General features: G+C 56.0%; 2 protein-coding genes across 5 annotated transcripts in view; both read left to right on the forward strand.

Annotated features, from left to right (window-relative positions):
* Positions 1–1746, forward strand: part of RANGAP1 (Ran GTPase activating protein 1) — a 28718-nt gene extending 26972 nt beyond the window's left edge. For all 4 annotated transcript variants that reach the window (XM_036251419.1, XM_036251422.1, XM_036251420.1 and 1 more), the window contains one exon: positions 715–1746. In XM_036251419.1, coding sequence (XP_036107312.1) covers positions 715–784 — 70 coding nt within the window. In that variant the 3' untranslated portion in view covers positions 785–1746. The remainder of the gene's footprint in view (positions 1–714) is intronic.
* Positions 1747–6817: 5071 nt separating this feature from the next.
* CHADL (chondroadherin like) lies at positions 6818–11759 on the forward strand. Its single transcript, XM_036250765.1, has 6 exons — positions 6818–6825; positions 7106–7212; positions 7813–7909; positions 8283–8451; positions 9360–11060; positions 11589–11759. Exons 1-6 carry the CDS (start codon positions 6818–6820, stop codon positions 11757–11759), a joined length of 2253 nt encoding a protein of 750 aa, XP_036106658.1.
* The last annotated feature ends 3201 nt before the right edge of the window (positions 11760–14960 follow it).

Genomic DNA, 14960 nt, shown 5'->3' on the forward strand with positions numbered 1-14960 from the left:
GAGGTCCTTAGGCCTCCCGAGTTCTTGGCATCTGTGCTTGGATCTCACTTCTGTGTGGCCACCACTCTTGTGAGGCCTTCTCCCCTGTGAGAGACAGAGGATGTATAGCGCCCCCCATTTCCCAGATGAGGAAACTCGGTTCACCCACATCACACTGCTGGTCATGACCTGGGCTCGGCGACGTCCCTGAGAGCAGTTCCATGTCCATTTCCACAGCAGCCTAGGCCAAGGGGGCCTGGTCAGGCTGGCCGTGCACAGCCACAGGCCGTGGAAACCTTGGCTTTGTCCTAGAGGGTCCTGGGGCATAGTGGGCACAGTCAAGTAATGAGGAGCCTCTAGGCCCCGTTGGGGTGGAGAGGCTTGTCTCGTGTCCTCACTCCGGCCCTGTATGGCCCCGGCTGACCTCTGGCCTTCCTCAGGCCTCAGTCTCTCCATTTGCCCAACCAAGAGGCTGGGCAAGGTTGTCTCCAAGGGCGCCGACCAGCCACGCTTCTGGTGAACCCAGGGCCTGCGGGGGAGGCAGCGGGGGAGGGGCTGGGCAGAGGGGAAAGGAAGTGCCCTGCCACCCCCACCGCACAGGCGTCTCCTTGGAAAGTCACTGGAACGTTAGAAAAGTGGATGGAGTCTGTCACAAAAAGGCTCCCACTCTGCTGCAGCCTGAGCTTGCAGGCCCCAGGGTGCCCGCCCCACTCAGTGACCCTCCTGTCCCCACAGGCCCAATGGCGCCCTGGAGTCCTGCTCCTTCGCGCGCCACAGTCTGCTGCAGACGCTGTACAAGGTCTAGGCCTGGATATGAAGCGGCCTCTCGCCGGACCTCAGCCTGGACCAGGCCTTGGGAAGGGACTCGGATGAAGGTCTCTGGCCAGAGGCAGGGAGGGTCTTTGTCTCGCGTGTCGTGCTGGTCCCCCGAGTATGTGTGTCGGTGTGGTGTGCGTGCCCGTGTGTGCTTCCTGTCGGGGTTTGGTATTTTAACATCTCCCTGCTGGGCTGGCCCTGGTCTGCTGGAGGGGAGCTGGCCCCAGGCGAAAGGGCTGTGAACTTCAAGCTACTCTGCCATTAAAGTCACCACCATCTGAGGGCACTTTGCCGAGCTGTGCCTCTGGCTCAGGGCCTATGGCTATTCCCACCCACCTTGCCTTCCTTACCCTCCTAGGCTGCCCCAGAGCCTGGGCGCTGCTGTCCCGTGCTGTCCCCTCCCTCTGTGCTGTGGCTGGGCTGCCTTTCCCACCTGCCTGGGGCTGTGCACTCAGCAGCAGCCTCTGCTCCTTGTCACCAAGCCCTGGTCCTGCAGCCACCACAGTCCCCACCATCCATCCCTGCTGTGCTGTTCCTTCAGCAGGAGAGGCAGACCCCCCCATGGGTGGCACCATGGGCGGTGGTCAGCAGAGGGCAAGACCCTGGTGCTCATGCCATGTGGACAGGATGAGAAGCCAGTGGGCAGACACCAGAGGGTCCTGCAGCAGGAGATGCCAGTCCCGGTGCTGGCTCTGGACCCAGTGGGGCTCTCCACTGGCTGCTGAGATGTCTGTGACTGGTCTGGGGGCCAAGCTGGAGGGGCACCGGGACAGAGCAGGACCACCGCTTCCTGAGCTACATCTGCGGAGCTCTTCAAGGACCGGCGGGGGACGGGGGGACTGGACTGGGCCACGATGCCCGTGGCCTCCCTGAGCTGCCTGCAGCGCCTGTGCTTTCCCCTTCGTGCTCTGTGTCCGGGCTGTGCCCGCGGCTTCACAATAAAGTCACTGTGACAGCAGTGGGCTGATTTCAGGGCCTGAGTACCTCCAGTCTGTAGGGTATCGTTCTTGCCGAGGAGTCCCGGTGCCAGTCTCGTGTCAGCATCTGGGGCAGGTCCCTGCCCCCGAAGCCCGGACGCTGCCTCGGTGTGGGCATGCCAGCGCCCCTCTAACAGCTGAGCAGGCGGTGCCCAGGACCAGGCTCCAACTCATGTGAATTGGGAGGAGAGGGGGCTCCCCCTCTGGATCTGTGACACTGTCTGCCCCCAGCTCGTCCGTCGCCCTGTCCTCGGGCCACAGCTCCACGGTCCTGGCATTGCTCCATTTGTGGGCCTGGCTGAGCTGGACACTCCGGATTTCGCCACAGGCCCTGCTGCTTGCAGTCAGGACCTCTGGATCCGGCCAGCAAGGTCACTGCACAGGGTGGGGCCTGGCTGGGAGGCTGCTGAAGGATGTTTGGCCATAGGGCCCGGAATAGAGGACGCCTCTCAGGATTTCTTCCCTGCTATTGCCACATGGTGGGAGGACAGGCCAGAGACCCTCCTCACCATGTACCCTAGACAGCAGGCACACCTGGGGATGAAGAGGGTCCTCCAAGTTTTCTTAGGGGGCAAATTTTCTTACTGGCCACGGACCACTTGAGTGACTTCTTTCTTGGCAGGGGAGGGGAGGGACTGGGCAAGACACCCCTGCCTGCGTGAGTGCGTGGATGCCTTGGGGACAGTGGGCAGTGAGGTCAGGGGAGCTCAAGTCCGGGCTGCAAGAACTGAGTCTTGAGGTTCAAGTAGGACTTCTCACCGGTGATAATTGACAGGCAGAGAGAGGCTCGAGGCTGAGTAGGGGCTTGTCCAAGGTTCTCTGGCCTGGCTGGCCTTTCATCTTGGTCCCAGGAGTGCAGGCTCTGACTGTCCCAGCCCCCACTCATCCTTCAGACCAGCTCAGCTGTCGGGGCCCCTGAGAGCTCTGGGTGCAGGGAAGTGTGTGTGTGTGTGTGTGTGGGGGGGGGTAACTTTCTGCTTACTGAGAAAGCTGCAGCCTTTGGAATTTCCCCCCAGACTCCAATGCTCCCGAGAACTGTAGCCAACCCTAAGATTGCACAGGCTGCAAGTCCCTAAGCACTGACTTGAGGTCTGCAAGATCATAGATGCCTTGGCCTGGGACCCCTACATGTGAAGGGCCTGCTCAGTACCAGGCTGTTCCCACTAAAGGGAATGCAACCACTGTCTTGGGGCCAAACCTGTTCCATTCTGAATTGTGGGCGAGGGTGCTCCTAGCAGCACATCCTGATGGCAAGAACCAAGGAACGACTCACCGGCCAATGCTGGGAAATGGATCGAGTGCAAAGCGGCCAGTGGAATGGTGCGCCGCGGCGGAAACGTGTCGGCTAGGCTGCGTGCGTGCCTTGCGCACCGCGGACGAATCCAGGGCCGTGCTGAGTGAAGAGTCTCAGTGCAGTACCACTGGCAGGTTAACGTGTGTTTAGGCATACGTGTATATGTGATGATGCTCTCGCTTGTCAATAAAAGGTGCTAAACCCAGCAAGACAGTCTGGGAAAGGCAGGGGCTGGGCAGGGTGGAAGCACCAAGCATTTGAAGTGGTCCAAGTCCATCCACCTAAGAGCCACATTCTTCAGATGGGAATAAAACAGCTTTTTATTGTTCATCCTCACCCAAGAATACTTTTCATTTTTAGATAGAATGGGAGGGAGGGAGGGAGAGAGAGACACCAATGTGAGATCACATGGATTGGTTGACTCCTGCACGACCCTGACTGGAGCCAGGGGCTGAACCTGCAACCCAGATACCTGCCCTTGGCTGGGAATCAAACCCGCGATCCTTTGAGCTGAGGGCCGATGCTCTAACCGCTGAGCAAATCCAGCCAGGGCCAGGAGAGCATTTTTTGACACACACAAACAAGCTTAAACCATTAAGAAAGTCTGCCCATGTCAAAAAATGTAAAGCAATGACAGGAAAAGACCGTAAGAGTGAAGACAAGGTGGTAGAGTAGAAAGACATTGCAACACATACAGCCTAAAACAGGGCTCGCCTTGAGAACACACATCCAGCTGGAAGTTGGGCAAAGGATATGAACAGGCATTTCACAGAAGAGGAAACCTGAAAAGCAAACTCCCAAACACCTCACTGGTAATCAAGGAAATGCAAAGTAAAGCCACCCCGAGACTGGCCAATATTGTTGAGGTGACACCAGGAAGATTTACAGTACACATTTTCTATGTTGCTGGAGGGATGTCACACTAATAAAGCCACTTTAGAGAGTAATCTGACATACTGAAAAACGGGAACTCGTATTGCTATGACCCCAAATTCCATTTCTAATGATTTGCTCTAGAGAAACTCGCACATGTGCACAAGGGCAGGGTGACGGGGGATACCGAACATTCAAAGAGAACCTAAATGGCCATCGGCGGGAGAATGATTCAAGTGTGGCACATGCGTGCAGTGACCATGTGGCGGTTAAACCAGAAGCTACCTGCATTCACATGAATGACTCTTGAAAACATAAGAGTGAAAAGAACAAGTTGCAAAATAATATGCATTTAAAGATGTATTGCCATATGTTGTAGTAAAATATACTATCTCATGAAAGCAGTTGCCTCTGGGTAGAGAGGGAGAGGAGAGAATAAGGGTGGGAAAGGGGAGGGGGCTTCAGCTGAATCTGATACACTCAGAAGTGGAAGCAGGGACTCAAGCTTGTACACCCGTGTTCACGGCAGCATTGTTCAGCTAGGAAGTGGAAACAACCCAGGTGTCCATCAACAGACGAACAGGTAAAATGTGCTCTCTATATACAATGGCACATTATTGAGTCATTAAAAGGAATGAAATTCTGATACAGGCTGCAACGTGGATGAACCTTGAGATATTATGCCAAGTGAAAGAAGCCAGACATCAGAGGACAAATAATATGTGGTTTCACTGATATGAAGTACCTAGAATTTATAGAGACAAAAAGCAAATTCACAGAGATGAAAAGTAGAAGGGAGGTTACCAGGGGTTGGGGGAGGGGAAATGGGGAGTTAGCCTGTGATGGGTGCAGGCTAACTGTTTGGGGTGATGAAAGGTTCTGGAAATGGACAGTGGTGATGGTTGCACAGCATGTGAATATACTCAACCCCAATAATTGTACACTTAATTGGTTAAATGATTAAAATTGTAAGTTTCATGTTATGTATATTTCACGACGATAAAAAACCCTAAATGTAAAAAAAAACTTTAGATTTTTTTTGGAGATAGTGTAGAGGAATGCCATCAAGACCTCGGGAGTAAGAAAAAGGTGAATAAATCTACATTTAACGTCCTGGTTTGCCGTTATCATAAAATAGTCAGGCAATGGATACTGCATAGCAATGAGAACAGGTTAATCAAAAGGCATCAATAAGGGAATAAAATAAAGGCAAGTCACAGAAAGAAAATACTTACAGCCCTGGCCAGTTTGGCTCAGCGGTTAGAGCGTCGGCCTGTGGTCCGGAGAAAATACTTACAATACATATATATATATTTAACTCAGAATACATAGTTTCTAAAATTAATAATAGAAAACGAGGAAAATATGAGCACTTCACAAAAAGCATATGAAAAGATGCTTAATTTCATTAGTCTTCAGAGAAACACAATAAAATCACCATGTGACACCATTATAATCCTCACTAGAATGGCTACAATACAAAAAGATGCTACAGAGAGCATCAGTGAGGGTGTGGACTGGCCAGAATTCTCGGGCACTGCTAGTGAATGTGTGAATTGGTACAACCACTTTGGGAAATGGGAAATACCCACTGAAGATGAAAATACCCATTGGCTGGTTTGGCTCAGCGGTTAGAGCGTTGGCCTGCAGTCCAGAGAGACCTGGGTTCGGTTCCCGCCAAGGGCGTACCTCGGTTGCAGTTTGTCCCTGGCCCTGGTTGGTCGTGTGGGTGGCAGCCACTCCATGTGTCCCTTTCACGTCGATGTTTCTCTCCCTCTCTCTCTCTCTCTCTCTCTCCCTCCTACTCTATCTGAGCAAAAAAATGAAAAAATGTCCTCAAGTGAGAATAAATAAATAAATAAAAGGATATTCTTTTGTTTGTTGTTTTGTTTTTTGTTATTTTTATCCTCACCTGAGGACATTTTTTGCATTTATCTTCAGATAGAGCAGGAGGGAGAGAGGGAGGAAGATAAACATCCATGTGAAAAAGACACTTCTACTGGTTGCCACCCACACCCAACTGGGGTTGGGGACAAACTGCAACTGAGGTACGTGCCCTTAGCGGGAACCAAACCCGGGTCTCTCTGGTCCGCAGGCCGATGCTCTAACTGCTGAGCCAAACCAGCCAGAGCTGTTCTTTCTTTTTTTTTCTTTCTTTTTTTTTTTTTTAATCCTCACCCGAGGACATTTTACCATTTTTTGTTCAGGTAGAGTGGGAGGGAGAGAGAGGAACAGAGAGAGAGAGAAACATAGATGCGAAAGGGACACATCGAGTGGCTGCCACCTGCACGACCAACCAGGGCCGGGGACAAACTGCAACCGAGGTACGTGCCCTTGGCGGGAACCGAACCCGAGACTCTCTGGTCTGTGGGCTGACACTCTAACCACTGAGCCAAACCGGCCAGGGTGAGTTAACCATTCTCGAGCAGCTACTATGTGGCAGGTGCCTACCTTAATCCTCACAGCAACCGACTAAGCTAGCTACTAATCATATTTTCTCTTTAGAGTAGGAAACTGAGGCTCCATGAGACATAGTCCTACCCGGGACCCCACAGCTTGGGTCCCAGAGCCCCTCCAGGCCCCTGTCAGGCTGCCCTGGGACTCGGCTGCCCAGGCTGGGCCTTCAGGCCTCAGCGGGGATCCTGAGCTGGAGCTGGCGCTGGGCAGGAGGCCCTGTAACTCCAGCCACTGCTCCCGCCCCTGCCCGCCCCTCCTTCACCTCAGCCTGTGGCTGGGCTGCCCACAATGCCTCCCATTCAGCCCTGTCCCCACTGCCAGGCCTGCGGGAGGGGAGGGGGCTCCTGCCAGTATCCAGACGGACAGACGTGGCCTTTCCCTTGTGCTGCACTTCCAGGCTGGACTGGCCCTGTGCGGCGGCATGGAGGGGTGAGTGTTTGGGCCCGGTGGGGGTGGACGGGTGGGTAGAGAGGCTGAGTGGCTCCAGTCAAGCCCCTGCCCCTCTGGGCCTCTGGGATCTGCCTGGGTAGAGATCTCCAAGAGTGTCTTCAGAGCGGGTTCTGAGGAGGGCAGCGTGGGAAAGTGGCAGCTCCCGTGGGGGCTTGTCTGAGAGCTCAGCAGCCCTCCGGCCCTGGATGCTTGTCCTTCTGGGATCCGTTCTCTCCTCCAGGTCCCCCCTGGCCCACCCTGACCCTCAGCCTCACCACAGACTGGGGGATGCCACCAGCCCCAAGGCCAGGGTTGGACCCTGGGACCTCAAAGAGAGTGAAAAACAGATGGTGACAAAGCAGTGTGCGGAAATGGGGGAGACTCAGGGTGGGTGGGGACCCAGCTCAGGGACCAGGAAAGGCTGCTAGAGGCCCTGACCAAGCTGCAAGCAGAGGAACAGCTGGGTGCATTCGGTGTTGCAGGCAGTGAGGAGGGAGCTCTGGGCTCACAGTGGGGGACCCAGGGGCTGACACTGGCGAGTCTGAGCAGATTCCCATTGGGGAACCAGGAGCCTGGTCTTCCTACCACAGGCAGTAAGGAGATGCTGGAGGGTTTTCAGGGCCCGTGGTATTTTGGAAAGTTCCATTTGGTGGTTGGTGGTGAGTGGAGTGCTGGGGAGGCCAGGAGACTCACTGTGGCAACAGTTGTCCCCAGGAAGCAACAGGCAGTGGCTTAAGTTGTGACATGAAGAGGTCCAACTGGGTGATGGATAGATGGATGAGTGGGGGTGGAGGTGGATGAACAGATGGGTGGACAGACAGGTAAGTGGATAGACCTTGCCCAAAGCTCAGCCCCAAACCCAGACCCTCAGGTCCCCATCCTAGTCCTGGCCAGAATGGAGAACGGGGGGATAAACAGAAGAGGAGAGAACTGAGCCGTCGGCTCCTCTGTCAGGATGGCTCTGAACAGCCCTTAAGGCTCCTCAAGGCTCCTGGGCCCCACAATTCCTGGTCCCCCAAATCATACCCCACAACTTGGGCCGGGCCAACGTCTTCGCCTCTGGCTACCAGGCTGTCTTCTCCAGGTGGGTGTCATTGTATTCCCTGCCACCATGAAGCTGGTGCTGCTTCTCCCTCTGCCACCAACCTCATGCTGGGACATCCAGGCCTCCCCTTGACCTGGGAACCTCACCACAGCCAGGCACAGACTAACCCCGGAGTCATTCTTACATTTAGCAAGGCCTCACTGAGCCACTGGGAAGACAGCCAAAGGGATGTGCCAGGTCTCTCCTCTGAGCCTCAGTTTCCTCCAGCATAAAACAGGGCTTTGTGTTGGGGGTGGGCAGGCACAAGAAAATGATACCTTTCCTGGGGCCAAAGGATTGGAGCCTGGGCTCAGTGAGTGGACAATGTGGGACCCTTGCCCCTGTGAACAGCAGCCTTTCCTCCCTCTCTCAGGCCCCAAAGCATCTCCTTGGTCCTGTTGCTTTTTCTGCTGCTGCCGCTGGGCCCAACTGGGCATGCAGCTGCCCAACGCTGCCCACGGACCTGCGTCTGTGACAACTCCAGGCGGCATGTGTCCTGCCGGCATCAGAACCTCACTGAGGTGCCCAGCGCCATCCCTGAGGTCAGCAGTGCGAGGGGGTGGGGGAGGACAGCAGGAGAAGCCTGGGCTGGCACAAGATCTGCCACTGCCTAGCTGGGAGACCTTGGAAAGTCACTTTTCCTCTCTGAGCCTTGGTCTTCACATCTATAAAATGGGAATGATAATGAGCAACAACAGGGAGACAAGCTATTTAAAATCCTCTGTGACTGGCACAAGTAGGTGATGTATAGATAAATACTGAATTAAATACAGACCCTGTGGCAGAGAACTGTGGATATATTGGAGAACGATATGATCATGCCGTATAGTCAAGGACTAGTGGGGAAGGAAGTAAATGGGCAGTGACAATTCAATGTAAAAAATGCCAGCCCTGGCCCGGTTGGCTCAGCAGTCAGAGTGTCCGCCTGTAGACCAAACTGTCACAGGTTCGATTCCCCATCAAGGGCATGTACCTGGGTTGCAGGTTCAACCCCAGCCCCAGTAGGGGTCATGTGGCAGCCACTCGATGTGTCCCTTTCATGTCGATGTTTCTCTCTCTCCCTCCCATTCTATCTGAACAAAAATGGAAAAATGTCCTCAGGTGAGGATAAAAAAAAATTTTTTTTAAATTTCCTCGAGTGAGGATAAGAGAGAGAGAGAGAGAAAGAAAAAAAGAAAGAAAGAGAAGGGAGGGAGGGAGGAAGGAATGGAGAAGGAAGGAAGGAAGGAAGGGAGGGAGGAAGGGAGGAAGGGAGGAAGGGAGGGAAAGGCCAGAGTGGAGGGCGCCCAGGTGGCTGGGGAGGAAGCCTTCCTGGAGGAGGTGTCAGGGTGCAGGATGAAGAGAATGAGAGAAAGGTGAGGGGGAGAAGAGTTCCAGGTGAGGAAACTTAGCAAGGGGCACAGGCCAGACAGTCTTTGTGCTCATTCCCCTCTCCCCTCTCCTCGTTCAGCTAACTCAGCGGCTGGACCTCCAGGGCAATATGCTGAAGGTGATCCCTCCAGCTGCCTTCCAGGACCTACCTTACCTGACCCATCTGGACCTGCGGCACTGCCAGGTGGAGCTAGTGGCTGAGGGCGCCTTCCGTGGCCTGGGCCGCCTGCTTCTCCTGAACCTGGCCTCCAACCGCCTGAGTGCGCTGCCCCAGGAAGCACTGGATGGGCTGGGCTCACTGCGGCGGCTGTCGCTGGAGGGGAACATGCTGGAGGAGCTGCGGCCAGGGACATTTGGGGCACTGGGAGCACTGGCCACACTCAACCTGGCCCACAACGCCCTGGTCTACCTGCCCTCCATGGCCTTCCAGGGGCTGCTGCGCACCCGCTGGCTGCAGCTGTCCCACAATGCTCTCAGCGTGCTGGCCCCCGAGGCCCTGGCTGGCCTGCCTGCTCTGCGCCGGCTCAGCCTGCACCACAATGAGCTGCAGGCCCTGCCCGGGGCCGCTTTGTCCCAGGCTCGTGGCCTGGCCCGTCTAGAGCTGGGCCACAACCCATTCACCTACGCAGGTGAGGAGGACGGGCTGGCACTGCCCAGCCTGCGGGAGCTGATGCTGGACCACGCGGCCCTGCAGGCTCTGGACCCCAGGGCCTTCGCCCACTGCCCGCGCCTGCACACCCTGGACCTCCGCGGGAACCAGCTGGACACTCCGCCGCCGCTGCAGGGCCCCGGGCAGCTGCGCCAGCTGCGGCTGCAGGGGAACCCGCTGTGGTGTGGCTGCCGGGCGCGGCCACTGCTCGCGTGGTTGGCGCAGGCGCGCGTGCGCTCGGAGGGCGTGTGCAGGGGCCCCCGGCGCGTGCGAGGCGAGGCCCTGGACGCCCTGCGGCCCTCAGACCTGCGCTGCCCCGGAGACCGGGCAGAGGACGAGGACGAGGAAGAGGAGCTGCCGGCCGCGCGGCCCCGCGCCCCTCCCGGCGCCCCCAAGGAGGAGGATGGGGCGGCCCGGCCCTGCCCGCGCGCCTGCGTGTGCGCCTCCGAGTCCCGGCACAGCGGCTGCGAGGGCCGGGGCCTGCAGGCCGTGCCCCGCGGCTTCCCCAACGACACCCAGCTCCTGGACCTGAGGCAGAACCACTTCCCCTTGGTGCCTCGAGCGGCCTTCCCGGGCCTGGGCCACCTAGTGTCACTGCACCTGCAGCACTGCGGCATCGCAGAGCTGGAGGCGGGCGCCCTGGCCGGACTGGGCAGCCTGCTCTACCTCTACCTCTCTGACAACCAGCTCTCAGGCCTCAGCGCTGCCGCCCTGGAAGGGGCCCCTAGCCTGGGCTACCTGTACCTGGAGCGCAACCGCTTCGCGCGGGTGCCGGGGACCGCCCTGCGTGCCCTGCCCCGCCTCTTCTCCCTGCACCTGCAGGATAACGCTGTGGACCGCCTGGCCCCCGGCGACCTGGCAGGCCTGCAGGCCTTGCGCTGGCTCTATCTCAGTGGGAACCGGATCACCCTGGTGTCCCCTGGGGCACTGGGCCCCGCTCCAGAGCTAGAGAAGCTGCACCTTGACCGGAACCAGCTTCGAGAAGTGCCCACTGCGGCCTTGCAGGGGCTGCCTGCCCTCCTGGAGCTGCAGCTCTCGGGGAACCTGCTCAGGGCCCTGCAGGACGGGGCCTTCCGGCCCGTGGGCCGGTCCCTGCAGCACCTCTTCCTGAACAGCAGTGGCCTGGAGCAGGTGGGCACCCGGGGAGCAGGGGAGTGGGGAAGCAGCATGGCCCTGTGCAGCAAACATTTGCTCAACAAACACTGCCAACCCCTGAAGTGCCAGGCCCAAGGCTGGGCATGGGGACCCTTAGGTAAGCCAACTACACCTGCCCCCAGGCAATTCAGGTGTGGGTGACAGAGGAGATGGACTCTAGTGCTACACAGAGAGGTCTGCCGGGGCACAGAGGAGGGAGGAATGTGAGTCCACAGGGTCACCTACAGTTGTACACTTTGAGGGCAGGGCTGGAGCCCTCAAGAGGCTTTGCCATTTTGGGGGGAGGGGGTTTAGTTCAGGCAAAGCAGAAAGAACCATGAACCGGGGGTCCAGGTGACTTGCAAAGGGCAAGTGCTTTGGCATCAGATGAACCTCCATTTCCACCCTAGCACTGCCCTTTCTGCCTGGCCACCTGAGGGTCCCCACTTCCCTTCTGCTAGGGGAGCATGGGCCTCCCTGCCTGGACTGATAGGAGCTCACACCAGGGCCTGGACCTCCTTGCAGATTTCTCCTGGGGCCTTCTCAGGCCTGGGGCCCCGGCTACAGAGCCTACACCTGCAGAAGAACCAGCTGCAGGCCCTGCCTGCCCTGCCTGGTCTCAGCCAGCTGGAGTTGGTTGACCTGAGTGGCAATCCCTTCCACTGTGACTGCCGGCTGCTCCCACTTCACAGGTGAGCACCTCCACCTGGAACCCCAGCCGGGGACCCACTAGCTGCTCTCAGTCAAGCCCCCACCGTCTCTCCAGGGCACCATTTCTGCCTGGCTGAGCAGCTTATGGGGGGCAGGGTCCTGCCAGGGCCAGCTACACTTCCTGGGGGAGCCAGTGTACACAAGCTTGGGGTGCCTTCTCTGAGCCTCGAGTCCCTCCCTCATCTGCGGGGTGGAAATGAGATCCACCCAGTCAGTGGGCCTAATCACATAATTACAGGAGAAAGCAACAAGGGCTCTGGAGTCCCAAGGACCCTGGAGTCTGAAGACCTGGCTGAAATCCAGCTGTCTGTCTGTCTGACTGACTGGCTTGGGTCACGTGATCTCTTGTGCTGGCCCTCATCTGTAAAGGGAATGATAGTAATTGTGTCCACCTTATGGTGGCAGCTTGTTAGGAGTTACATCTATTTTTTGTTTGTTAATCCTCACCCAAGGATATTTTTCCATTGCTATTTAGAGAAAGTGGAAGGGAGGGAGGGAGGGAGGGAGGGAGAGAGGGAGAGAAACATCAATGTGAGAGAGACACATCGATTGGTTGCCTCCTGCACAAGCCCCCACCAGGCCAGAGATCAAACCTGTAACCCAGGTACATGCCCTTGACTGGAATTGAACCCTTTGGTTTGAGGGCCAACGCTCTAACCACTGAATCTAACCACCTGAATGGATTGGTTTGAAAAGTTACAGCCCTCTGTAACTATCACTGTTACTACCCTCTTGTTACAGAGAAGGGATGTGAGGTTGGAAGTGACTTGCTCAGGATCACATAATTGGTGAGCAGCTGAACCAGGATTCTCCTGAGCCTGTTCTCATGCACTAGGCCCCATTGCCCCAAATTCCCGAGGACCCCCTCTCCTTGGGAAAGCTCTGCACCATGGGTTCCCCAAGAACTCTTTCTTCTCAGGTGGCTCACTGGGCTGAACCTGCGTGTGGGGGCCACCTGTGCCACCCCTCCCAGTGCCCGTGGCCAGAGGGTGAAGGCTGCAGTTGCTCTCTTTGAAGCCTGCCCCAGCTGGGCTTCCAGGAAGGCCAAGCGGACGCCCAGTGCCCGGAGAAGCCTCGTGAAGGGGAGATGGCGGGGAGCAGACAAGGTTGGCCACAGAGCAAGTTGGGGGAGGCCTTGGTGGGTGGGTCAGGTTCCAAAGCTCTCAGGGTAGCAGGGCTCTGACTTTTCTTGGTCCCGGTTTCACGTGGTTATAGGTCTGGGCAATGACCCTATTGCTTCCAGTCAGTAATGCCCATCCCCTCCTGCTCACATCTGGGCTGCACCCAAGGTGGGTCTGTAAGGACTCACCTTTTATGTTATTGCATCCTATGGGACAGTGACCTTTCTGCTAAGCCACAGCATACTGGACCTGATGTGTCCATGAAATCAATCCTGCTGTTACCGTATTCGCTGGATCACTGTGGACTCGACCATTTCCCATCCTGAGCTCAAGGGCTTGCCTCATCCCTGGGGTGGGCAGACCAGCAGTGCAGATGCTGCCACAGCTTCTCGGCCACAGGTTGGACTCCACTCTGCATCCGTCCATCGACCCTTGACATTATGTTCACCATCGTGGCAAATACATTAGCACTTGAAAGAGCAATTGTAGCACAATCTTGCAGCACATCAGAGAAGAGTGAGTGGGATGTGGGTGCATCTCCATGTGGGAGCATCTCCATGTGGGAGCCCATGCTGTGTGGTGAGGGCACTGGGGGGGGTCCATAGGGGAGCAGCCAGTCCTTAGAGAATGAAAACAGAACAAGGAGCTACTGGGAAGGTGGGGAGAGGAACTGCACTATGAAGATTTGGGGTGCCTGGGGACTATTAGATGGTGTAGTAGTTTCCTACCGTTGCCAGAACAAAGTACCACAAACTGGGCACATTTATCATCTCACTGTTCTAGAGGTTAGAAGTCTGAAACCAAGGCAGGGCCATGCTTTCTCTGACAGCTCTAAAGAATGGTCTTTGCTGCCCCTTCCAGCTTCTGGTGGCCCCAGATGTTCCTTGCTTGGGACAGCACAACGCCAATCTCTGGCATCTCCTTGTGTCTTCACATCTTCTCGCCACACCCAGTGTGTCCAAACCCCACCCCCCTTTTTTTATCCTCACCCAAGGACATTTTTGCATTTATCTTCAGATAGAGGGGGAGAGAGGGAGGAAGAGAGAGAGAGAAACATTGATGTGAGAGAGAGACATCGAGTGGTTGCCACCTACACGACCCCAACTGGGGCCGGGGACAAACTATAACCAAGGTACATGCCCTTAGCAGGAACCGAACCTGGGACTCTCTGGTCCATGGGCGGATGGCTCTAACCGCTGAGCCAAACCGGCCAGGGCCAAATTCCCCCTTTTCATAAGAACAGTCATATTGGATGAGGGTCCATCCTAATGACATTTTAACTTGATTACCTCTGTGAAGTTCCTGTTTCTAAATAAGGTCTCAACCTGAGGTGTATCTTCTTTAGAGGGACACAATTTAACCCCTAACAGTGTTCCTTGTGGAGTGAGGCTGGGAGTGAGGAAGGAGCCCCTAAAAAAGACTGCAAGCTGAAGGTGAGTAGTTCTGCCTGAGAAACAAGACCTAGAACTAGCGTTGACAGCAGTTTGGACCCCCGTGTGCACTGACTGGCACTAGGCCTCGTGCTAACCCACGGCACCCGGGCTCCCCTGCAGCCACCCTTTCTGATATGCAGGTATTCCACCAAAGGCCAGCCCTGGAGTTCGAGGGTTTTCATTTCTATTTTGTTGGAAGTGGCCACTTTCTCCCAAGAATACAAAGGAATTGAAGGAGGATAGGGGTCCTGAGCCGTGGCAGGGTGTTCTGGGTGGGGATGCTGACCTTGCTGAAGGCATGAGGCTGGACCACGCGTTTCCCTTCTCTGAGGCCTGACCTCTAGCTTGGTGTCTGGCCCGTGAAAGACACTTAATAATGTCAAGTGAATGAATGAAGGGTACCCACAATAATATGGCTAATCAAATAGGGTTTAATCTCACTGCTGTCATTTAAGTAGTAAATTTAAGCAACCAAGTTACTAGACCTTAATGAGTCTTTCTTTTCCTCATCTATAAAATGAAGTCGTACCTCGCAGGCCTACTGTGCAGATCAAATAGGCTGCATAGATGAGTGTGAACCAGGGCCCTGTACATGACACTGTCAGAAACGGCCATTCCCTTGCGTCTGGGTC

The sequence above is a fragment of the Molossus molossus genome, unplaced genomic scaffold (genome assembly GCF_014108415.1).
Source record: "Molossus molossus isolate mMolMol1 unplaced genomic scaffold, mMolMol1.p scaffold_m16_p_10, whole genome shotgun sequence".
NCBI lineage: Eukaryota > Metazoa > Chordata > Mammalia > Chiroptera > Molossidae > Molossus > Molossus molossus.